The sequence below is a fragment of the Prinia subflava genome, chromosome 18 (assembly GCF_021018805.1).
Source record: "Prinia subflava isolate CZ2003 ecotype Zambia chromosome 18, Cam_Psub_1.2, whole genome shotgun sequence".
Lineage (NCBI taxonomy): Eukaryota > Metazoa > Chordata > Aves > Passeriformes > Cisticolidae > Prinia > Prinia subflava.
In genome coordinates, this window is record NC_086264.1 from 5,834,280 (window position 1) to 5,860,669 (window position 26,390).

Here is a 26,390-nt window from a genome sequence, read left to right on the forward strand (position 1 = left end):
CAGCCAGGGCATTGTTTTCCAGGAACACTTGTCCAACACGCAGCTGCAAAATGCTCAGAAGTTGGATGCACAAATGGTGGCCTTTTTATAGTAATCATTGCCTGTGAAATTAATTACCAGCTCTGTAGATTTTTAATGTGTGCCTTCCTTGATAGTTACTTTTAAGTATCTTCTGGAAGCAGCTGTTTATTCTCCTAAGTATTGATTTTCAGGTTTTGGGGAAGCTTCCCTGGTGTATCTCACCCTAGTTCTCCCATGAATCTCCACGAGGATCAAGTGGGCTCTGAGCACATAAGCTGCTGTTCCCAAATTCATGTAGGGTTTTCTCTGGTCTGCTGGCCAGCCCATCTCCATGAGGAGAGGATTGGTCAATGAATAGAATCAGGCTGACAGGCCAAAGGGACCACTGTGATGTCCAGCCTGATCCCTGGTGTTCACAGGCTACAGGACTCCTCTGCTTATTATAATGTGTCTCTGGGATATCTAGTCTTCTCTAAAAAGCTATTTACCTCCAAAACAAGTAGGAGAACCTTGGTTTTATTCATGACAGTTGTTTTTCTCATAATAGTTTAGAACAAGGCAGTCTCATAATAGTTTAGAACAAGGCAAGATCCGGGTATAAACCCATTTGTTGAAATCGTCTTGAATATCTATAGATTTTTTAAATCTATTTAGAAAAACATTGGAAATCTAGTGCAAGACCTCTGGCATTGAATATCTGCTACAAAACATGGTGACCTGTTGTAGTCTGTGTTTTTACATGACTCCCTTTCATTTACCAGAAAGGAAAGTAAAGATCAGAAGCCACAAACTGACATCACTCTGGCCTTTGCTGTTGCCAACCACTGGTAGAAAGGTGACTTTATCCAGTGTTGGTACTCTACCCATAATACTCTTAAACACAGTTGTTTTCAGGAAAGCCTCTAGATACTGATATTGGAGAGGTAGATTTTATTTTTCTCCTTATAATGATGTTGGCTGTATGAATATAATTTGTCATGACTTGGTTTAGCTTTAGCCAGCTGTTTTTTATTGAAAAGCTGATCTTGTTTCACCAGCAGGAGAGCTCAGAAGTGAGAGAAGTAGCACCAAAAGAGCAAAATTCTAGCATCATCTATAAACTTCCAGCTCTGGCTGGTTTTACTTCTAGCCTTTCCTATTTGTTTAATGTAGAAGCTGGAGATTAATCTGTGGCATTTTTGTGTGAGTGAGCTGTGAAGGTAGTTCTCTGCATATGTGCTTCTGTCTTACCAATATCCTGTGTGGGGAGAGAAAAACGGACATTTGCAACTGAAAACCACTGTAATTTGTGACCTAAGTTATTTTCTGAGGTAGACAGCACAAAAAGCATTATATGAGCATACCCACCTGTGCAGATGTTAAAAGAAACTCTGAGCGTTGGGATTTACACAGACGTTTTTGCAATTGAAAGATCTCTGTGTAAATAACGAGGCAATGACAATTGGGTTTGTCACTTCTCATTTCTTCTCATTTTCCTTTTTGTGCTCTGAGGAGCAGGGTTTGGCCTCTGGGGCTCTGCTCATGGGCAGTGTTTGGCACTGTCCCTCCTGGTGCTGCTTACTGATGTTAAATGCTGGTAGCTTGGCCCCTCTGTCGAGGCCCTGGATGCAGGAGACCTATGGCAAGAAACAACAAGGAGCTGAACGGTTGTACACCTGGCAGATCCATTTGTTCATTTCCTTAGACCCAGGGAGAGTTTACTTTACCCTAATCCAGTGTTCAGTTAGTAAATTCTGCTGAGGCATTGATCCTGTTTCCAAAATCATTCTCCTGGGTCTTGAGGGAAATCAAGATGAGAGTAGGACTACTTGATCTATCAGAGCAGTACTTGAAACAGCACATACCATGTCATTTTAAAGAAAAAAAGAGTGATATAAGAAGCTAGAAACCTGTTTTGTCTCCAGAAGAGCTGGAGGGAGGTGGTTCTCTGCACAGTTGATGGAGCTGCACAGTAGAGCTCCCTGCCAAGAATCACTGTGTGTGCTGGAAGTCAAGGTGGGTTCAAGGGAACTTTGGACAATGTATGGAAACCACATCCTGCTCAAGGAATCCTTGAACTGAGAATGGCTGGGAGCTGGGAAGTGAGGGGGGATTTATTCTTATGTGTCCCAGTTCCTTTTTTATTTCCATGGTTTTACACTTGCCTTTTCACTCAGAATTATAGAATCACAAAATCATTTCAATTGAAAGAGACCTCCAAGATCAGAGTCCAGCCATTAACCCAGCACTGCCATGTCCAAACAAACCCAAAACCCAGCAGTGATATATTTTACTTAAATTTTTTTCTGTGCATGCTTTGCATAAAAATTCTTTTACAAAATGATAGCTGTATGGAATTGAAGTTGGGCTCTTCTTACTGCACTCATGAAGGCCTGAGCAGGTGAACCTTTGGTCCAACTAAGTATAAGCATTCTTACGTTGCTGCCTAGCAGTAAAAGCAATGAAAGAGTGGTTTCTGCAGTTCCATCTCTTTATTGGACAGCAAAACAAATGTTATTTTGGGCTTGGAGCATCAAGGGAGGGATTGGTTAGTCAGTTGGACAACTTTTTAATAGCAAAGCTACTGATGCTTTGTAAAGATGTGTCCAGGGAGTTTGTAAAACAGTTCTTAGCATATATATTTCTCAGAGTGCTTACAGAAATGCCTGTCTGGGATACCACAGGTACAGTTGATCCTCTCTCTGGGCATGGGGATGAACCAGCTAGCCGATTTCCAGATTTTTCCAGTCTTAAGTCTTTTGTGTTTGTAATGCAGGACAGAAGGCCTTGGCATTGCTTTGAGGACTCCTAATCCAAGCAGGGTTGAATAACTCAGACATACTCAAATTTTATGCCAAGCCATGGTATAGTACAATTAATAAATTGCAATTCAAGCTGTAGTGCCCTAAAATAGGAACAAATGTGTTCTAAGCTGGAAAATCAATTAAGGTGTTTACAAATGAATTGCTGTCAATTGCAGGAGGTTTTTTTGTAGTGGGTTACCTTTCTCCCTGTTAATAACAGTGGGTCTTATAAACCTTCTAGGCAGCTTTAAAACAAATGAAAACAAGATTTTTTTTTCACCTCTTTTCCAGTAGATTGAAAAAGAAGGAATGGCTCACTTCCAACCGCTTGTGCTTCTCTAGCAAATATGGGATATTCTGGTGGTCTGTTAAGACACAAAGACCCCAGGGCATTGCATCGTGCTGGCAAGAACAAGGGCTGCAAAAAAAAAACAACATACTGAGGTGAAGTTTCAGGTTCATTCCTTATTCACTGCTACTTTCTTGATGTGCATCCCTTTTTCAGTCAAGAGGATGTGTGTCACAGTCTCAGGAAGGGCAGTATTTTTCGAACCCCGGGTTCATTTCTGAATCTTTTTTTTTGGCCATAATTTTTGTTAATAATGAAAACTTCGCAAAAATATTTCTTTTGATTTGAGTTTACGGTTCTTCAGCTGCTGAATCTGTGCATAGGTACAAGAGGTTGACTTTGCAGCACTGTGGGAGGCAGAACAGAAATTCATCCTTTCAAAAACCTGGGCAGAAGCTGGTTAGCTGGCTGCCCTTCTCAGACCATCTTCTTCCATGTAAAACACACCAAGGGTTGTTAGAATATTCATGTACCACTGTAACACTAGGGAGGAGGATACATCACCCCAAGAAGTCACAGTAGGGTTAAATAAATAACTAATGCACATTGAGAAGCTGTTGTCATTAAGTAAAGGCTGAGTGAGCCATAGGTTTTATTTAGGTAGCGCGAAGTTTCTTATCAAATCTGTGAAGTCTAATGTGGGAGAGCTTTCATCTTTTGCTGTCTTTTTGCTATAAGAATATTACACCAGTGTGTAGATCATAGAGTCAATATTGCTTTTAAAGCAGGTATTTTGAAAATAACCTTCAGGTGTGTATACATATATTAGGAAAGACAGCAAATAGATTCAAACCCCACAAAGGAAAAAGTCCAACCAACCCTGAGATATTACTATTATTAATATCAGGTTATTCTTTTTAAAATGTAAAAAGTCACTCTTTTTAGGTTATATTTTGGTGTGTTTCTTTGTTTAGAAGTTGAAGAAGCTATCTTCTATCCTGTCCTCTGTCACCTAAATAGGGTTAATAACTTCAGTGTTACGTAATGATTTGTATTTTGTGAATGTTTTGTCACATGATGTAACTGAAGCTTGAAATCCTAATGTCCTTTACAGGTGGCTTGCCAAAATAGATGATTAATGTTCTCTGAACTTTACAGATGATAATATGTCTACCAGAGACAGATTTCATCAAGAGAGTGAAAGGGGTAATTAGAATGAAGGACAGCCTTGCAGAAAGGGGAGACATTTGTTATTAAGAGCCCTATAAAAATATTTCCTTCTGTAAACACAGCTGCTGTATGAAATGTTATTTTAAAATATATTGTGAGTGTCATATAAACGTCTAATTGACAGCTGAGATATTGCAGAATGTAATCTGTGCATGTGGGTCAGGAGAAGAGAGCGATAATTCAATGACGAGCCTTTTTTGACACAGTAGTCACAAATCCAGACTTTGTGTGTGCTTCTTGCTTTCAGCTTTAGATAATATTTAGCTTTTCTTATGGGGCTTAAGTTGTCCAGGATGTGCCTCCTGCCTGTAATGCTGGTTTGAGCTTGGTGAGGAGCGTGGTTGAACCCTCTGATGGCTGTTTGTGGAGGGCAGCAGGGCAGTGTTTCCCTGCATTTTCCTTCCAAGCCTGGCACAGCCACCTGCAGTTGGTCATGTGTAGATGGCAGCATTTACCTACCGTGCTTTCCTCTTCAGAGCCTTCAGGTGATGGGGATGATGGGTTCTCAGTGCTGCAAAAAGTCTTTCAGAAAAGAAAGTTGGCTGTTTGAGCTAAAAAAAGGCAGTTCTGGGGGTTGGTGGGTCCTGATGAGAAGCACTGCTCTTGGACCCTGCCTCTGAGCCATCATAGTAGAAATGGTGATTTTCCTTTCCCAGAAACAGCATTCTTATTTGTTGGGGTCCCATCCAAATCTCATTGTGTTTCACAGTGAAAAATCTTTACGAGTGCCCTCCAAATTGTTTTTGCCTATTGAAGATTTGCCTTTTTTTATTAAATGGCTTCTTCCTCATTACTCAAACTTCACTTGAATAAAAAACATGTCTCTCTTATATGTGGATTTTTTTCTTATTTATTTAAAATCTTTTAAGTCATTATATGCATAAGGATTAGATCCTTCCCCAAAAAATCTCTTGCCATGAAGTTCAGCTTTTCAACAATTAAGATACAGTCTTTGGAAAGTAAATACTGCATGGCACAGAATTTGAATGCAGCATTTTTCATTTTGTAGCACTGGGTAAAGTTAAGGAGAATTTTCAAATTTTGTTGCTCTTTTTTTTTGACCTGGTCTATCCCCCTGGCTCTGAACATGCTGATAATCTGTTGAACTATTGTTCCTCCCATCTCATTGCACTAAGCAATCCATTGCAGCAGCTCACAGGCAGCAGCTCGTGTGCTTTGGTGAATTCCTGGGACGTGTCTAGTGCTGCGAGAAACACTCCAAACCTGCAATCTCGTGGGAAACTTACTGGAAAGGAACAGATCTCTTTCCTTCTCCCAGGATCCCACAATCATAGGGCATCAGAAATAGCATCCCAGTGCTGCACAGATCCACTTGATCCCTGTGTGCTCAACCACTGTAAACCAGTTAGTTTGTGAAGCTGCCTTGATTATTTCCACCTTGTGGTGCAGCGGATTGTTTAATTTTACACGAGTTCAAACTTCCGCTAATGCACACACCTGGGGGAACACCTTTTAACTTTCAGGTTCCAAACCAAGTGTTGTAATAATGGCATGTTGACCTGAGAAGAAAAAGCTGACTCCATATATTTCCTATATTGCTGATTCTGTTTTGTTTCTTTGATTTAAAGAAAGATTGCAGGAACAGGAACTAAGGCAAACCCTGTTGCCTCTTGATAAATACATTACTTTCAGACTGTGGTTGTAGGACCACATTTTACTCCAGTGGGCTCAGCTTACTGGACAACACTTGGTCAAATGATGAGGAAACGTTCAGTATATGCTAGCAGGGATCACGATTCAATATTCTACCTTCTGTAAACTCAGATTTAGAATGTACTGTACAGACTGCCTCTGCCCCAAGGAGTTAGCAGTACAAATAAAATCAGAGCAGAGTGCACTGAGGAAAGCAGAAAGGAAATACCTAGGATTGGGGAAAAAAAAAAGAAAAATCTTCAACTTACTATTGTTGACTCATATTTCTGGCTATTATATTAAATATAAAATGAGAGCAAGAACAATACCTGGAAACTCCACAGTGTCCAAGAATAGGAGAAATCTCTCTGTACAGGCTTTTAGTATTATAAGATTTTTATAAGAGTCCATGACTTTGCAAGTTCTGTTGCCATAAGGATTGGCAGCAAAGCATAGTAAAGCAATAAAAGGGCAAGGCGGGGAGCCAAATACTTCTGTTTGTAATTGTGGTGGTGATGTGCAGAGCAGCAGGAAGAGCAAATCAAATGCAGATGGTTTCTGTATGAAGGCCTGACTTTTACTGGTGATAGTGCTCAAGGTGGTGTTGATACTCTCCTATCCCTGAAAAAGGGTGGCAGTGGGGATCATTTAAAAGGGATTGCAGGCAAGTGCCCTGCACGTCACGGATGGTGCCGAGCTGCAGTCTGAAGCTTCACTTTGGTTATCCTGTTTTCTCACTGAGGTCTCTGCCAGGTCTTACCAACCACTGGCAGTCCCTGTTCACTTAAACTGTTTCCTAAACTCTGGTGGTATTGACAGAGAGCAGGCTGGGAGGAACCCACACATTCTCCAGCAGAGGCAGGACCTCATGGGCCTTCAGTGTTCCTGGCAGTGACTTCTCCTGCTTCTTCCTAGACTCTCCTTCCTCCCAGTGCTGCAGCATTTCCTCCTAGATGATAATCTAAGCTGGTTTTATTACTGTGTAAGTCCTCTGGTTTTAAGACAGTTTAGTACCTTTCTTTTTGTGTTTTAAGGGTATTATAATGTAATTTCTGCCCATCTTCATTTTCAAGACTAGATCTCATCTCTTTCAGTAGCTGTTTGTGGGCCATGTTCAGTGACTGCAGTCATCATTGCTCCTCTTTTCTGAGTGTTTTCCCTTGGTTCCACACAGTTGCTGGATTCCTGCACTGGGATTTGACCCAGGGGTTGTAGCTGAGGTGAGCCTGGGCAGCAGAACAGAAGGCTTTTTTCCTGTGCCATACGCGTGGCACTCCTGGTCCGTGCTGCACCTGTGGCTCGCCTGTCCTACATCTGGGGCACGTCACTGGCCTGTGTGCAGATGGGAAGACCCCCCTCTCACAGAGAGATGTGACATCTGTGGCTCTTCCCCTGTGGCAAGTGTTTGTTGCTCCCTCGCTGCAGGAAATTAGGTCTGTTGTACACAGTTGGCTGGTTTTTATCTCCTCGTTGCCTCCTAGGTGCCCGTGAACCCTTTCCTTGGCTGTCTAGGTGGTATCTCTCTCCTTTTGTGTTCCTCCAGGAACAAAAGCATGCACAAAACCTTTTGCTAATGGCTTTGGAAGGAGCAGGTAATGCTTCCTCCTTACCTCCCTCGCTCCTCCGTGAGGAGTGATCCAGGCATGGAACACAGCGCTGGGACGTAGCTGCCCTCCAGAAGGGATGTATTAAACAGCTCATATCTCCCCTGTCAGGAGCCTGGGTTGGAAGGTTGCTTGTAAAACATCAGAATATATTGACTGCGCCTCGCCCACAGTGCTGCCTGCCTGCTCAGGAAGGATATTGCACAGAAGAGCAATAAAAGCTGTGGGAAGTCTGCAGGTAGAGAATAAGGCCAGTGAGGAAAGCCTGTGGGAGGTTAGTTAATTTTTCAGTGGGTAGAAGACAGAGGCTTTCCTAGTTTGCCTACGTAGATACAGAGAGAGACAGATATTAATGGCAGGGGCATCAGAAGTAGCAAGGTTAAGGAAATAGGCAGAGTTTGGAAAACTGTACCTTCTGTGGCACCAGCACTGCCCCAGTAACTGCTACAGGAGGGGATGAACTCTGGGTGATGTTGGGAATGATAACTCAGGTGACCTGTCCTTCTCCTTTCCCTAAGGAAGTGTCAGACCTTTCAAATCCCACAGCACCACTAGGTGAATACTCTGCCAAGGAAAGTAATTTTAGGCTCTTCATAAATTAATCTCATTGAACTCGTACTTTTATGTTAATACACCCATGATCGTGGTAACTCAACCCATTTGTAACTGTGCAGCCACAAACAGTGGAAGAGACCCAGCACGTGGTCTTGTTGGCATAATTGGCACGTGGAAGCTGCACCCCAAATGTATCACTGCTGCTTCAGTAGGACAGGGAAGCACACGTAGACCAAATTGCACATCCATGAAAACATCTGGACCTCTTCCACTTGGTTCTCATGTATTTGGCAGAACTAAGACTGAAACAGAGATAAAAACCTTGTTTGCCAGGCCTGGAATAATTTCAGTGGACACTTGGGAGAGGGAGCAGCCATTCCCAGAGGGTGCAGCTCTGCACGGCAGAAAATAAAGAGGTAGGCTCTATTAAATATTGACATTTTTTAACCTTGTATTTGAAATCATCTTTCCGAGGAGAAGATGAAGGCTTTTTTTGGAGGCTTTGAGGATATTCAGTAGCTTTGAGCTTTGAGGTATGTCCCATTTTGAATTCCCACTGAAATTACTCGCTTGTCCATCCCTCCTCCTGAGATCCCCCAGGAACTGGTCAAGGCTTCCTCTGAGCTAAGTATTAGTGTGACACCTTCAGAAGCCTTCTTCTTAAAATATCAGGGAGAGTTGATTCTGACAGCTCTCTTTGTTTTAAACTGTGGTGCTTTGCTTGTCCTGACCATTTTGTTTTGAGGAGATTTTTACTAAAATACATTTAACAGAACATTTTTATTAAAGTCCTTGTGTGTAAAACACAATTGCTAGACAATGAATTCTTATGATGAAGCCTCTCCCATGGAGATTATTCCTTTTGCTAATTCTTGGAAGGCAGCTCTTCAGTTTCATACAAACATTTTTGTATTTGAAAACACAACCCCCCCACACACATACTTTTAAAACCGAGCTTTTCTCCAATGGCTCATTAGCTGTCACATCACTGTGTTCACGTCCACTATGTGATTTTAATGTTTTGGGCATTTTTTGAGGTTTTTTTTGCTTGGCTTGAAGTTGTGAGATGATATCTGGTTATGGGTTTAAGGGTATTGTTGACAGTGCTGAGCATCTGTACACAGGCAGATGCAAAGGCTAAAGAGCAGATGCCGTAATTATAGAATTACAGATGTACTCATTAATTCTTGTTTTTAAATTTACCTCTTTTTTTTTTTTTTTTTTCTTCTCCCTCTTTTTAAACGGTACTCTGTAAGTGCCACACGTATTTTCCAAAAGTGTCTGCTGAGGATGGCTCACTCTAAAGCACAGCCCTGTCTACAATGAAATTTAAGGCTGTATCTGGTAGTAAATGCAGTAATAACCTGATTTTTTTCTCCTGTGCGTCAGCTCTGTGTAAGTTATCTAGGTTACTGGAGCATTTGGCACTCAGCAAGCATTAGCTGGCCCCGTGCCAAATGAGACACACAACTTTGGTTGCTGTAGTGCCTGAGTTGTACAAATAAGCTGTTTTTTAGGCCCACAGGAAGAAAAACACATCAATTGAAATGGTTACTCACCTTTTCTTAGTCACATTTGAGAGCAACAAGATGGTGTCGTAGCCATTGTGCAGAGTTACACAACTCGGAGGGGCATGTGGTGGGAGTAGCATAAATCTTTTCAGTTGGCATAATTCTGTTGTATGGTTGCTGTTTTCTGTTTTGTAGCAGATGACTCACATAATGGACCCCTTTCTGGCATAGTTACTGAAGTCAGTAGGATTTACAGCAGCAGGATTTTTGATGTAAGTTAATTATGATTTCAATACCAGGAAATAAGCTTAAGTTTAGAATAATAATAAAAAAAAAAATTGAAGTGCTGCTCTGTTTCTGTGTAGTCTGATGCTATTATTTGTCAAACTGATTATCGAATATGTGGTGTTAATTGAGTTTGTCTTAATAAGATGCATACATGAATGTACCCAAAAACCAGAGGAGCTGAGTTGTCCTTGTACATAAATTAGAAAATTTGATGAGCTATAATGATGTAAGTGTGGTACAGGAAGCTTGATTGGAAGGTACTGATGAGGTTAATGATGTCTAGTATAAAAATTAGTGCAGAATTCGATGTTCTTTGTTGTTTTGTGATGATTTTATTAGTTCAGCAATGTATTTATAATGTTGTAGTTGTGTATTAAATTAAAGAGCCACAAATACTGGTGATCATGATTCACAGCACACTTTCGAAACCTGAAAAGTACAAAGTTAATAAATAAACAAGATATGCTAAGCCCAAGAACTGAAAGTTTAATGTTCTTTGCGCTCGTGCTGAAATGCAGTGAAAGATACAATTTTGAAGTTATTGTATATTTTTAATGACCTTCTGTGCAGACAGTAGTGATAGTGTACTTTGTAAGCTGCTTTTTAATGATGTTCTGACGTCTGTGGTGTTTTACCAGGGGCTGCTAGAAACACAGGAAAAGACTTTTGTCTGACATAAATGGAAAAAGGATATCTTTTTAAGTGTCAAACTACTTTAGGTCAGTTGAAAGTTGTTTTAGGAGTCCTGTTTGCATTTCTGCTGGTTATTAGGCACACGTTCAGCAGCCTGAAAAATAAGAAACGGATTGAGGCAGCAGACAGGGATTTACCAGAGGTGCCAACAGGTGCTCACGTGTCCTGGGTATGGGAATGTCCAGGAGACCTGGACACCCCGAAACACCCAAGGAATGTCAGAGCATTTGGGCCCCTCTGGCACATTCAGGGTCACCCTTGCTTGGTTGACCCTCCAAGCTCTGTTGTTGGTGTGGGCTTGCAAAGTTGTATTGGGAGGCTCATTCTGCTTTGTAAGGTTTTTCTTTGTAAGACTTTTTTTTTTAATTATTTTGCTTTTGCTTGTTTTTCTCTAAGGGCTAAGATGGGAGAAGCTGTAGAGCAGACAGAGGGTATGATTATCAAAGGCCTCAATTGTATTGCTCTCTGAAGTTGGCAGACTGTGTGGGGAAATGAAAGGGGCTTTTGCTCAGTCTGGTTCCCTCCAGCTGTGGATCAGACCCAGTTTGCAGTGAGGGCTTTGTGGGCAGGATGGCTGTGGGGAGGAGAGGTGGCTCTGTAGCTCAGACATGGCCACAACAAGGCCATTTGGAGCTGCTCTGCCATCCAAGCATGACTCTGATACCAAGCCCAGAGAAATAAAAGGGTTCCCTGTGCTTTTGTTGCCCCGTACACCAGGATGAGAGAGCGGGATATAAAGTGACTCACAGAATGGTTTGGGTTGGAAGGGGCCATAACGATCATGGGCAGGGACACCTTCCACAGTACCAGGTTGCCCCAAGCCCCAACCAGCCTGGCCTTGGACACTTGAAGGGCTGGGACATCCATCCACATCATCTCTGGGCAGTCCGTGCCAGGGTCTCACCACCCTCACAGCAGAGTTTCTTTTCTATACTGTTTATTAATACAAAGCAGACTGTAGGTTCTGGCAGTCTAGACAGAACCATAATGTTTCTTCTGGCTTTTCTCATTAGTTCTGACAGATTTGAGGGGTTTGCATTGCTGCACAAAGAGGTTTCAATCAACCCTTCTAACTTGCTTGAATGGTAGGCTCATTTTAACTCACTCAGCAGGGTTTGCCAAGTACCTTAGCCCATGCTGTAGATATGTACAAAGAAAGGCATTAAACTTGCTGCAGTATCTCGGGATTTGTTTTGGGGTAACTGAAAACAAAATGTGAATCCAGCCATCAGTTAGCATTGTTACAAATATTCCCCCGTCATTTCTTTCTGCTGTTGCTATTTTAACCTGAGTTACTGTACTCATAACTTTCTCCCTGAAGGATATTGCAAATATGTACAGCATTTTGCATACTATCTCATGTCAGGGAAATGCCATGGCCTGGTTGGAGGGCATCTGTGACTTACTGGGCTGCAAGAAGTACAAAAGCTGCTGGATGTATTTTGGTGATGCGCATGTGAGAAACACTTTTGGAAAAATACACAATTAATAATTACCAGAAGATGTGTTGAATACACCAGCAATTCATCATTTTTAATATCTTCTTTTGAGACAAAATATGCCATGTCAGCAAATGGCACACATCTGGGAGTGTGTCAGTGATTCATAAACCATAAAGGAAAGGTAAATAACAGCTTCTGCTTTCCTCTACTATAGTTTGGTCACAGAAAAGACTGAAGGAGCGTCTTCAGTTTACGTGTGCTTTTTAGGGGCTGAGATTTCCTGCACGAGGCTTCATTCCTCCCTTTGCGGTTAGCCACCATACAGCCTTTGGATAATGTCACATTCTGACTGAAAGTGAGGGCTGATGAGGGCATGGGGTGGCAGCCCAATCTGCCGTGAACTGCACTGCACCAATCATATCACCTTACACCTCTGTCCCGTATTTTTCCCCTTTGGAAGACAGATACTGTAATATTTTACTACTACAAAGATGCCTTTAATCATGTTGGAGAAAGTCTGTTGGGAGTTTGTGGAAGGCAGCTATTGATAAATGCAGAAATTGCCGTTATTAATTTCTCATAAGTGCTGATATTTCAAGCAATGTTTCTAGATAGGTGTGGGTATTTTCAGCTATAGAATGTTTCTAAACAGAACATCTGCATCTCGACTTCCTATGCCATAACTTGTAAGAGAATCCTTGCAAAGCACACCATGATGTCTTTGGGGCATAATGCTGTCCCTGTTGCCCTATCACCAGCTGTTCATTATGAAATTATGTTGGTAATTATGTTGTTGTCACCATTAACGCCATGAGCTAGCGGAGGCATTTGAGTTGTTACCATTTTTTTAATTATTCAGAAGCCTTTGCCTGCCTTATTTTCCGTCTTTCAACTGCTTGATGACTTTCTCAGAAAGCTTTCAGATTTATTACACTTGTACCTAGAAAATCATTTTTTTACAGGAAAGTTTTGTTCTGCCATTCTTGCTTAGGAAAATAAAATTAGGTGTGTCACACTTTATGGAGGGATCAAACCAATCTGAAATTTAGGAATCTGCGGCGAGCATGAATGGTACAAAAAACCAGGAAAAAAACCCCCTCAGTAATGTTTTTTTAGACCTCTCCATGAGGCCCAGGGTTGTTGCTGCAATTTTCTTACTAAGAGTTAATGTGCGACTTTCTTTAGTTTTTTGTATTAAATTTTGCTTACTCTGTTTCTGTTTTCCTACCCTTTAATATAATATAATCATTTAACTGTAAGCCATTCCAATTTTGTCCTCAAAATACTTTTTCTTTTTTCTCAATTGTCTATAAAACTATTGAAATGCTTCAATTGTGAGCATACAATGAATGATCATCCTCTAATCTCTTCCACATGGGTAGTGGGCCAGTTTGTACATTCAGTACACAGCACTCCTTAATTCAGTTAAAACCAGAAAGAGTGAGACTGTTGCAACCTACAAGATCTTTAGAAAAAATGTGCTTTAAAAAAAAAATTCCCATGCCACATCATAGACACCCTATTGAAGGCACAAATCAAAGGAAGTAAAACAAGGGGAAAACACAAAAGAAATTGAGCTTAGGTTCAATCTTCAAAAGACAGAATTATATATTTTAGTTGTGTATTTAGGGGTTCTTGAACTCTGTGAAGACTTTCTGAATCTTATGGTTTCACTTGGAACATTTATTCTGATTTGGTTTGGTTTGTTTTTTTGTTTTTTTTTCTGTGTTCCCCAGAAGGGAACTGGTGATTCTCAGCTCTTCTAAAATTCCTTCCATACATTTTAAATATCCAGAGACTTGTAGTAATGACCAGTGGTGGTGAACTTCCAAAGGATCAAAGATCTGCCATGATCAGGACAATAACTGAAAAACCCAAGTGCTGTAATAGAAGAAATAGCTGAGTCACCTCAGTGGGGACATCAGACAAGGACCCGAGCATGAAAAGGTTTTTTGGTTTCTCCTATGCTTGAAATACCGTGGGAACCATTCTCCTGTGGTGTATCTGCTTCCTGCCACACTGAAATTAAGATATGCCAATGTACTTCTTTCTTCTTTCTTTTTCCCCTTTAAAGGTTTACTAAGATTATCAGAACTCAAAGTTTTTTGCTTGATTGAAGGGAGGCTTTGGTTTGTTACAATTGTCAGCTGCTGGTGATATTTCTGACCCAGTAATCAGGGCTTGCTGAGGACTGTCCACAATAAAACCAAGGCAGTGAGAGATTTGGCTGTGGTGGAAAGTCAGGATGTTGGGGGAGAGAGATGTAATATAGGAATATGTCAGGATCTGAGCTTTTTAAATTTCTCATTATTGATTGTAACAGCCAGAGAGCTTAGCTTCACAGTTTGATGTAGGTTCTGCATCGAGGGAAGATGTAGTGGATATTTAGGAACCAATAAAAGTCAAATCTCCGAATTCATTCTCAAATAAAACACTCCATATTCTTTATTAAGGAAGATGACTGTAAGAATCCCACATAAGCACACTGTTCCAGCTATTCCAGCCATTTCTGTGAAAGTCTGGGGTTTTTTACTTGACTTTTCTTCAGTGCATAAGGTCATGGGTCTATTTACGGATATGGTGAAATGATATGTTTCAAAAAGGGAAGGTTTTTAAAAAGATCTTTTAATTACTTTTTAATGCTTGGTTTTCTAAATTTGCTGTGTCAAATCCAAAGTGCAACAGCTGAGTAAGAAAATTCAAAAGGTAAGTGAGGGAAACAAAAATTGTTGGCTGACATGAAGAAATCTATAGATGGAGTTGCAGCCACCTTTCACATTTCTGGGCCAAAAGAAATGTCTTATTCAGCTATTTAGAATATTTTTGGAGATGAAAGTTTGTAGTTACATACAAATTTCAATCTTCATGGTTTGATAAAGGACTAATATAGAGGTTTTTATTCAGCTTCAGGAAGGGGTTTATTGCAAAACTTCATCACCAGAAACAGCAATATTTTCAAGAAGAGATAATGTAGACATGTCGAATCTAGCTAGGCAGAAAAACTAGGTTTTGGAGGCAGGTATAGGAGTTGGTCTTATAGTGCACCAACCTACTGTTATCATGTAGGACTTTCTTAATAACTGTACTGAAGGTTTTGTAGGCACGGTGGACCAAAAAGATAACTGGGGAAAGATCTGGCTGAAGATCAGCTGCCTAAATAAAAGTTCTGATATATGGGAGGACAGTGAATAAAGGAGGGCTGGTGTGCCCAGTGAGTTGAAGTTCTTGACCCTGCCACCGTAGCCTCGATTGCCAGCTGGCTCTGAGGGCAGCCACATGAAAAGGTCCATCCGTGGCCACAGAAAAAAGCCTTTCTGGCCTCAAGTGGCTGTGGCTACAGGGAAGGGGCCCTCTCTGACACCAGATGTGAAGCTGCTGCACACGCCTGCAGTCTGCAAAAGAGGAATATGGTGAGGAAGGCATTTTCCTGTAATTAGTAGGAGGATGCAGAAATATTTGGAATTTGTAGCCCTGACAGTTCCCTGCTAGTAGCCTGTTGATGCTGTGGGGGAAAAAACCTTTAGGCATCTCTATAAAATGGCCTTGTACTTCTAAACTAGAGAGTAAAACTAGAAAGTAACACATTGGCCTTGTGTTTTACTGGCTAAAGTCTGTTTAGATGCTTAGAGGGATTCCTCTCAGAAAAGTGCCACATATGAAATCCTTGTAACTGCAAAGCATCAGCCAGCATTCAGTCCTGTATCTTTAATTCCCTAGCACTCACAGAAAAAATCTGTGCTTTGCTTAGTGTCTATAGCAGTACTTTTTCTGCCATGGCTTTGAGTAAAGAGCTTTTCTTTTGCTGTTTGGGCAGCCTTCAGTGATGGGATGGATTTATCACACTGTCCTGATGACTGCATGTGTCTTAAATATCACACCTGTAAGTTTAATTAGGTGATTTATTTAATTTAGAGGTGTGACATTCCCATTCTTGAACTTCTAATGCTTGCATTTTCTGACTTTATCCTTCTTTTTTTTTTTTTTTTTTTTTCTGGCACAGACTGAAATGTTCTTACCGATTCAATCCATTTCTTATTACATGGCAGTAGACCTCATTTAATTAAATGCAAAGTTATAAACCAAATGGTTCCCAAATGTATACTGCTTTAAGAAAAAAAAAATTCCAAAAAGAAAAAAACCCCAACTCATGAGCAAGTGTTTGCCAAGTGTTTGTGTTGGTTTGGCAGGTATTTGGAATTGAGTTTGTAACCAGAGGTAGTACTAGGTGCAGAAGAAGTAATGTCTTTGTGAGAAAGTCACCCCTTTTATCTGGGGAAATGCTGTAGGGCTATTTGTGTGTGCATATCCAGCACCCATGGAAAGGATGGGTGAGTGGAAAAGTTTTTCTTGGTCTTAGTGCCAGCCCAGCTCCACCTTGATGCCACTGGATTGCAGTTTCTGGGCCGATCTGGGAGAGGTCTCAGTGTGCTAATTAGTCCCTCTGAAATGGAGTTCAAAGTAACTCATTCCTACAAGCAATCTGTTTTTAAAACTGTATGAATATTGACTGAGCTATACGTGTTACTCTTTAACCAGTACTGACAAAACAACCTGCATTTCATTATGGTTCTGGTGGTGAAGGAAGGGGAAAAAGAACTGCTTGTGGCATTTCAGTTTTATCCCTTGTACCAATTGGATGTTTATCTCTCATTTGCTGTGAAGTTGGATCATGTTGGGTTTCCATGTTTATGATTCTGTATGTTTTGATGTGTGTTTTAAACTCAGCGTGCTGTTACTTTGTTAAAGTAGCCAAGGTTTGAGTAGGGCTTTCCCTAATCCAGTTTTAATTCCCTCTGCTTGCATGTGAGACCGGGTCTCTTGAGGGAGCAGAAAATGATGTAGTTCTTAAATTACCCTAAAATACTGATTTCAGAGAGAATGAGAATTTTAGCATTGCTTACTTTGCCTTTAGGAAAACTTTTTTTAAAATCTTCTGGCTTGGAAATGTCAATGTCCTGTCCTGGCTGGTGGCCTTCTGTTGGGACAAGATTGTTTCTTTTCAGTGTCTTTCATCTGGACTTTGGCAAAAAAAGTTAGATGTAACCACAGTAGGTAACGAATTTCCAGACAATGCCTTATTGTCTGCACAGGCTGGAGGCAGAGACCTTGCATACTACTTAGAATGAAGATTAAATTACCAACCTTTTGGGCATTTTTATGTAAAATGCTCTTTATTATGGTTTTCTCATAGCTGAAGCATGAGTCACTTGCAAGCCATAATAGATTTTGGCTATGCTGCATGATGAAGTGTTCTGGATGCAGTGAAACATTTAATCAAGGCTCCAGGCAGTGCAACTCCCAGTGGTCACCTTAACAGATAGGAAAAAAAACCAAGGGAGAGAAAAACGAAACAATTATGGCACCTTTTCTTTACAGCACTAGGATCAATATTTCTTAGAAACAACGGAAGGAAGTAGCTTCTTTTTGAATTTTAATTTTAAATGATGATGAAAGCAGATTTACACCTGATTTAGATGAGGTATAAGGAAGAAATTTTCCACTATGAGGGTGGTAAACACTGGCACAGCTTGCCCAGACAGGTGGTGGATGTCCCATCCATGGGAACATTCAGTGCCAGGTTGGATGGGACTCTGAGCAACCTGGTCTAGGTGAAAATGTCCCTGCTCATTGCAGAGAGCCTGGACTAGGTGCTTTTTAAGGGACCTTTCTAACCCAAATTATTCTATGATTCTAGGATTTCTCTGATAATGTCAATTAAATCACAGTGGCTTTGATCACTCTGATCTCCCAGCATTATAGTGATGCTTTATAAAAGGGTCTTGGTTGAAAAACATCAAGTCACCCTACTGAACTTTACATAATATGATATTATACTCCAGGAAGGTTCTGCAGTGTTAAAATACTGGAGTTGGAGCCCACAGATTAAAGTTACCTGGGAAATTCCAGCAGTACATATTAATCCTAATAACATTTACAAGGATCCACACATGTTTGTTTAATGGACAAAGCAAAACACTTTTCCAAAGTGCATTGAGCCCTAAGTTTCCAAACAATTTCAAGGCAGGTAATCAGTAGTTATTCCTGATTCTGTGAGATAAAAGGAAATGCTTCTATAACCCCTATTCTAAATTACTGTTGTCTTGTACAGGGATGTTTTATTTGCTTTGGGGCAACTGGAGTGGACAGTGGTGGGGCCTAGGACAGCTTTCACATCCTGTCTTTAATTAAGCTTGATCTCAGACACCGGAATAAAGTCTTTTAAACCTGGCTTTTAAATTTTTTTTTCCTCAAATAGTGCCTTTTTAGCATCTTTCCCCCACGTTTTCTCCCCAGCTGCAATCTCCCCCCTGTTAATAGTGGGATTCTTAGCAACATTACATTTCTATTTAACAGGTTTGCTGGCCTGCAGCACAATAGACTAATGTGATTTTTATTGTGCTAGCGTGCGCTGGGATTGTTTGCCTCCTGGAAAATGGGATATTCAGATGCCTTATTCAGCCTCAGCCATTGCCTTGTCCCAAGATATTTTCTTTATAAATGGGCTTTCCATCTTGCTGTGAAAATTGTAAATGTGCATGATCAGTAGTTCAGGTTTTTTACCTTCCTGAGCTTTGCTATTATTGTGTATTCAAGTAATTTCAAAGCATAAGTGTTTATTTTTTACCCTCAAACTTACTGTTTCCAGTGATTTAGAGCAAAATGGGAAACTGGTTCAAGATGAATAATGGAGTTTTATATATATATATATATTTATATATATATATTTATATTTATATCATATATTTTATATATGTTTATATGTTTATATTTATATTAAATTTTATTTATTTTAAAGAGGATTTTTCTTCTTTTTTCCCTGAAAATATATTTCCAGAAATCCACTGTGCTCTGATCCTTTCTCTCCCCATTCCCTCGCCTCTCCAGTCTGGAGGAAGCACCATGCACTGTTTCCCAAGCACTGAGTGTAACCACAACTTCACTGGTGTGAGTGGAGTAATCAGAGTAATCAATGTGAATACTCAATTCAATTAAAAAAACGAATCTATAGATGCATGTGTGTTTTCCAGGATTAGGGAATGATTGTGTGCTGGATGAAGAAGAAGGCTGAAGTGATGAAGACAAGGAAAAAAAAATACTAGTGTTGGCCAGGTCCTTCAGTCAATTACATGGAGGGGGTGAATTAATAGTTGTATTCTTTCCTTTTATCATCATGAATGAAACTAATTAGAATATTTACCAAGGGAGAGGGAAATAAAATCCTTTTGCTTTATTCAGTTCGAATAGATAATGTGCTGCCCTGGTCTCCAGCAAAGAAGAAAAAGCTCCCTGATTGTGTTTTAAGATGAAGGATCATGTAATGACTTAGGCATAAACAAAACTCTTCAGGGTGATTTGTGGCAATGCTGCTCGTAGATTACGAGATGGTGTCTCCTGAGAGAGGCAGTGAACGTCACGGCAGCAAGCAAAGGGAGCAGGAATGGCTCAGTGCCATACAAATGGAAAGAAAAGCTGTTGCCTCTGCACTCTGTTTGATCTTTAATCAAATAGTCGTGGCGTTTGAAGAGATATTGAACGCGCGAGGCATCTGGGAGTGCCTCCCTTCTCAGATCGTGTTCTATCCATAGATCTCTGATCCAGTGTGTGCCATGGATAGCGTGGCTCCAAGCAAAAATTACTCCTCTGGGACTCCCAGGGAGACTTGCTGCTGCCACGTGAGCTCATTCACGTTTCCTGTGGCATCTTTTTTCCTCCTCTGATTGTCATTTGATAGGTGGAAGAACTTCAGAAAACGGTTCTGTCTGTAAACCCTCCTGACTTTGGAATAAAAGAAACCTAAATGTTAATAACTGCAGTAAAACAGAAGGATAGGGTCTGGCCAAGTGAGCCCATTGGGTTATGGAAGGTGTTATGATTGGTTAGAATTTGGCACAATGCCTTGCAGGGCCGATATTTTGTTTTACATACCTTTGTAGCTCATAAACCCAGTCACTAAAATAATTTCTTTTTCCAGAATAAAACTCTCATTTTAAGCTTTTTGTGTTGAGCATGGAATTTGTCTAGCCTGTTCAGTAACAGTTACCTGGGGTGTGAGTATTTTTGAAGTGGAATTAGTGTTTTTGCTCTAAGAAGTGAAACTTCATCTTTTAGCAGCTGTTTCTTAATTCAGCAAATTATTTTGAATAAGCTTAAGAATAGTTTCTGTCCTAAATATGTCATCAAAACTTGAGGTCTTGATATGAGTCCTGTATCTGTTAGCAGCTGAGGTTTATCTGAAGGGAGAAATAACTATTTTTCCAGCATCTACAGTCAGAATAAATTGAGGCAGAACTGTTTGAGGTGGGTGCTGCCCTGCCTCAATCTGTTCTGAATTTTTTTAGGAAGGGAAAAAAAAAAAAACAAACAACAAACACAACCACAAGAGGCTAATTTGAGTAGCAAATAAGAATCCTAACAAGATCAGGGCAATTAATACTTCCTCTGCTTTGAAAATGTCTGTGACAACAGGCTGCAGCAATCGAATTGTCACAGATGAGGATGGGCTGGCCATCTGTAACTGTGGCAGGGGCAGGGCATTGTTGTGAGAATGTTATTAGGCCTGTGAAGGAGAAATTTGATTCATGCACGGGGAAATTTGTGGTATTGTTTGGCTTCCTATATTGCTGATCTCTGTGGTCTGTTGTATGCCTCTGGTTTTGCATCTTAGCTTGAGTCAAACATAAAACAAGCTCACAAACAAAACTAATAAAAAACCCACCCAAAGATGGTTTGCATAGAAATTGATATGTAAAATTACTGTGTTTGTTTTACAAGGGTTGGTAAATAAACAATGTGTATTTGTCTGAAAAACAAGCTCTGAAGGAAAGCTTTGATTTTCAGTCTTTTTTTCTAGATGTATTAAATGTGTGAAGGAAAAGCACTGTACCAGAATTTGTACAAAAGTAGAGTGATGTTGTGGAGATTTACATACATGTGGGTTGACCAAAGCTTTCTGATTTTTTTTCCTTTTCCCATGAACAACAAAAGCAATAATATGACTCTATTAATCAGTTTTCCATCACAATCTTAACAGATTTAGGAGAGTCTGTAACTATTTGTGTTCTCATGGCCCCTGCAGAAATTCAAGGCTGCTCAGAGCAGCAAAGCCCCCATCAGTGCCTGGACCACTGGAGAGGGCAAGTTAGAGCATGAAAAAGGTGCAAAGGCACTTAACCATCTCTGCTGTTTCTGTGTTTTATTATATTTGAGTCCTCTGAGTGGCAGTAAGAACTTCTGTGTCCTATATTAAAGTTGCTGTTGGTACAAATAGGAATCTAGGATTTGTTAGATGGAAAGCTGTGGAAATTTTTGTTGTACTTTGAGTGCTGTGAGGTGGTTGGTTTGTATCTGCCTTTGTATCCTAGATTTGCACTGAATGACAAGTTTGAGGTCAGGGAAGAGTATTCCTCATTGTGGATAGATTTGGAGAAGGGGTAGCAATTATCACTTTCCATGTAGCCTGGACATGTGTGCTTCTTACAGTTCTACAGGCATTGGCATGTAATGGTTCCTTGCTTCCAAGGATAAACCCCTTCAGCTCCTTTGTTTTCCATGCTGTGGTGTATTTGAGCTTTCAAGGCCTTTGGTTTCCCAGATATTTATTCTTGTATTTGCTGCTGTTGTTGGTGGGTGATTTGCCACCCAGCACCAGTGTGAGCTGGGAGAACAGCAGGTGATCTCTTGGCCCTTGTGGGTGTGACTGCTGGGTGCAAACAGCTGGTGACACCACCATGACCACCTTGGCTTGCCTTCATTAAGTCTGGGGCAGAAATACACTTAATTTTTAATTGGTAGCATATGATAGTAATCAAACCATGTATTTCCTAAAGTGACACATATTGGTTTCTTTATGCAAATGTGAAGTGGGATTGGAAAGATAGAAGCAGTTGGTTGGGAAAAGGTTTTGTTGAGATCTTTGATTAAAGCTTTGTGGAATTGTTTTTTTTCTTCTCCAGTAAAGATGTGATAAGGTACACTGCAGTCTTCCTGTGCCCTGTGGCAGTGGAAGACTTTGTGGTTGTGGTTCTCCTGTGGGCTTCTGCTTCTTGTTGGAATTTATGGAATAATTTCAAAGCGAAATTAATTTGTGAGCTCCTGGATGTTCAGTTTACATCCAATCTCATTCAGGATGTATGAGATCCTCTCTTAAATGAAATATAACAGACTCTCCTTTGGGGAAAATATGATTTTTTTTTTCTCAGATCTTTCTCACAGATATCTTAGACCAGGCTGGATGGGCCCTGAGCAACTTGGTCTAGTGAGTGGCATCCCTGTCCCTGGCAGGGTGGGTGCAACTACATCCTCTTTTAGGTCCCTTCCAGCCCACACCATTCTGTGGTTCTGTGATTACTTCAGTGAAATTTCTGCAAATGGATGCATCCAAGGATCTTACTCCGTAGGTCTCCAGTTCTGTTTGTAAGCACAAGTGGTAAACTCTAGCTGAAGTAAAAAGATAGCTTCAGACACAGATGCTAATCAGACTTAGCTAATGGTGAATTATGAAACAATACACGTTATCTAAGCCCTGAGGATATCTAATAAATCATGGTGTAAACTCTCTTTAGAAATGTTATGTTCATTTTTAAAAAATTCCCATCCTCATTTGAGAATTTCTTATTTTTCTACCATCTAAAGCACATCTTCGGTATAAAATGCAGTTTCTTTATTTACTTGTGAACTGATTTTTCAGAATAAAATTACCTCTTTTCTTCTTTTTTTCATTTCTCTGGAATCTGACTTTATAATTAACTTATTTGTCCCCCAGTCCTTAGCTATGTGGATTGGATCCTTACTATTTTACATTATTCAAGCTGTAGGCCATGCACAGCTCCTATCCCAAACCCCCCAGATGTTGTCACATATTTTTCATATGATTTTGTACAAAGGGTAATCTCTCCTCATGGAAATGGGTTCTGGTGGTGAAATGTCACCCACAGCTGAAACATTAGCTGTGAATGACATGTATGGTAGGAATAAATGAATTGCAGAGCTGTGCAGCTGCTTTACCCTGAAATGTTGTCTGGGGAAACGCTGCCCTTTGGGGAGGAAAGCAGGAAGAGTGTGCTGTGCCAGTTCCTGGGCAAGGAGGGCTGGCAAAATCCTTCATCTGTCATTTCTACCACATCCTTCCCATTTCTGTGATTAATTGTCACCCAGTCTCCTTGAAAACCAACCGAGACTGGTTTCTTCTCCCAGAGTTTGTATCTGGTGAGGTGATTATCAGTCACTGCTCGTGATGCTCTGCTCGGCACTCCTGGTGCTTCTGCTGCCAGGGATATAAATTTAGTGATAAAACCTTCTGGGCTGATCTGTCTCAGGCTGTGAATTGTTTTTTGTACCATTTTTGAATGGCCAAAGGTATTAAATAGGGGTTAAATAAATAATGGCCTTCTATAAAAGACCCCTTATTTGTCTCCACTTCCAGCCCATATAGCTATTATATTAATATTTCACTAATATTAATATAATATTTCCTCTGTGTTTGGGGTCATCGTGGTGATCAAATCACAACAGCTTGGCAATTGGTGGTCCCTATGAAAACAGAACAGAGAAGAAAATGTTATGCAGGGGACTGGAAACAGTAGAAATCGTAGACTTTGGATCACCAGAAATGTCTTTGTTGGTTATACCCAGAGCGGCTCAATCCACATATTTTCAACTGAGTGTATGGAGAATCCATGGATAAGGATAAGAATCCTTGGGGATAAGGGCATGTCAGATACTGTAATGTAAATTATATTTTGTCTGTCAATCCAGGTACCTTCTTTAAGTCATCCATACCTTTGCCTTTTACCTTTCTCTGTTCCTTGATTCTTTCTGCTATTTGTTTTCTCCTTATTGGGTCTTCAGAGTTTGGTAACTGTTGAATATTTTGGGTCCAAAACCACACCTTTTTTTCCAAGATAAATATAAAACAGCTGTGTCTCCTTTTTCTATTTTGGAATTTTATGTTCCAGACCCAGCAATGAGAGAAAACGTAGCTCTGCATCTTTTTGAATTAGCATCAGCAGGGCAGCAATCTTGCTTATGAAAAACTAGGGATAAAGATCACAAAACAACCTTTCAGGAACTATCATTCTTGAAAAGGCATGCAAATATGGCATGTGAAAAGAACATTTGTTGAGTTTTGGATAGGCAAGAGAGTAGATGCTAATGGGTGCTCCTAAAGCAACGTTTATGTTTGCAATTAGAGGAGAGTTTTGAGAGAGAGAGAAAAGCAGATTATTTGTTATAAAATATATTAAGTGCAAGGGTGTTTTTTCCCCCTCTCGGAACAGAGAGTTGCCAATATATAAACATTTCAGAGAGAATTTTACACCACCTCATCTTTATGTCAGGCAGCATTTAATGGTTGAACGATCTCCTGCCCCGGCACTTGGCAGTTATTCTCCAGGGGCTGACTTTGAGGATTACAATGACAGTCTATCAGTGGATCTTTTCCAATATAAACTAGACCAGGACCATTTAAAATCAGTTGCTATCAACAAGTCAAATTAACTTTATTTGTGTTAGAGGTTTTCTAGGAGTATTTTATAACAACGTGGAATTTTAATATCCGGGCAGGCTTTTCCTGTTGTTGGTGTGATTTGGGAATGTGCTAATTCATGTGATTAAGAGCAATTTACCTGATTTCTTTCAGAATTATATTATTAGTAACATTCAGGTCCAATCAGTGTCGAGTGCTCACTCATTTTTTTTGTCCTATTCCTGCTTTTTACAGGTAGAAATAACACTTCAGGATATCAATGACAACCCACCAGTATTCCCCACAGACATGCTCGATCTGACTGTAGAGGAGAACATAGGAGATGGATCTAAAATACTGCAGCTGACAGCCATGGATGCTGATGAGGTAGGAGCATGATTGCAGTTTGGAATGTTGGTACTAAAAGTGCCATTCTGGACATGTTTTTACCTGTTTTCTTCATCCCTTTATGTCAGCTTGGCCTTAGGAATCATGGCAGTCATTCACAAAGTTCTGTCCACTACTGTGGAGGTCTAAACTAATTTTGAAACCAAGATGTTGTGGTTGAGCCCAATTCCAAGGTGTGCAATAAAATTATTCTGAGACAAGCCTTGGAGAACAAGAAAAATTCTGATAATGCCTGCTTTCCCTTTGACTAGACCCAGCAAAGATCAATGTTATCCCTTCCAAAAGAATGTTCTATTTTACCAAAAAGAGGGGAAAAGAAATAATGATAAAATGTGTGCTCTGTACATGAATCTGTTTGGAAAATAATTTTGCCCTCTTAGATTTGTTACTATGAGAATGCTGCAACCAAGGTGATACAAAGAAACTACCATGCTGTTGATGCATTCACTTGTTTTAGAAACTTACATGAGTTATAAAAGTGTTAATCCTGTTATTTATGTTTACTTGAACTTTTCATGACGAAAATTACTAAGAAGTCAATATAATCCTACAAAAAGTTTGTATTGTCATTAAAATACAGAGATACACTTGACAACAACAAGCAGTTCTTGCTTTCAAATAATAGGGCAATTCAACCTCCTCAAGAGAATTTTATTCCTGGCCTTTTTTGTGTTAGCTTGGTTAGTCTTCCTGTGATTGTTAATTGATGTACTTAATCTTACTGCTACAGAGGGAACCACAGGAACACCTCTGAGAATGGTGCAAATGTGATTGTAAATATTTTGGTTTTCCCTTTATTTTCCAGTAGTAGCCTGATACACAGACAAAACCCAGGATTTTGGAAAGGTGTACTTCTGTAACAAAAATTCTAGCTGCTTGTCTTTCTTTTGGGAAGCAGTAAATACTGAACTACCACCCTGTGGCATGGTATGGCAAATATATCTAAGATTACAGCAATATCTTATGCTCCAGCCTCTTTTTAGCCATTCCTTAACTGCACTTAATCTGTTCCCCATTCTGAAGTACTCCATCCAGTGGAAAGTGATTTATTAACGTAGAGAGAAATCAGTCAGTGTTTTTATCAAAAGGAATGATTTCAATTTCCCCACCAGAACATTTGTAACTCAAACTCTTTGCAAAGAGCTCAAGTTTTCCTAGCAATGTGCAGCTTAGAGCTAAGATACCTTTTTATCCCCCATCTTTTTGAAGCTGAGGGCACAGGATAAACCAATATCACACATGGCTGTGGTTTTAGCTGCACTTTCTTAGGAGGACTCTGGCTGGTCAAACACGGGGTGAAGAATGTGCTCACCTCTGAAATTCTCCTGAGATGTGATGGCTGAGCCACACAATAGGAGGAAAGCGTGTGACATCCCCCAGGCACACCTGAGCACACAGATGAAGCACTGCACACAGCTCTGCAGGGCCAGGCACCTGCAGAAGCCTGTTT

General features: G+C 40.3%; 1 protein-coding gene across 1 annotated transcript in view; it reads left to right on the forward strand.

Moving 5' to 3' along the window:
* The window catches only part of FAT4 (FAT atypical cadherin 4), a 123,527-nt gene that overhangs the window by 37,830 nt on the left and 59,307 nt on the right, over positions 1 to 26,390 (forward strand). Inside the window, exon 2 of the mRNA XM_063414989.1 lies at positions 24,788 to 24,919. Within this exon, the coding sequence (XP_063271059.1) occupies positions 24,788 to 24,919 (132 nt within the window). The remainder of the gene's footprint in view (positions 1 to 24,787; positions 24,920 to 26,390) is intronic.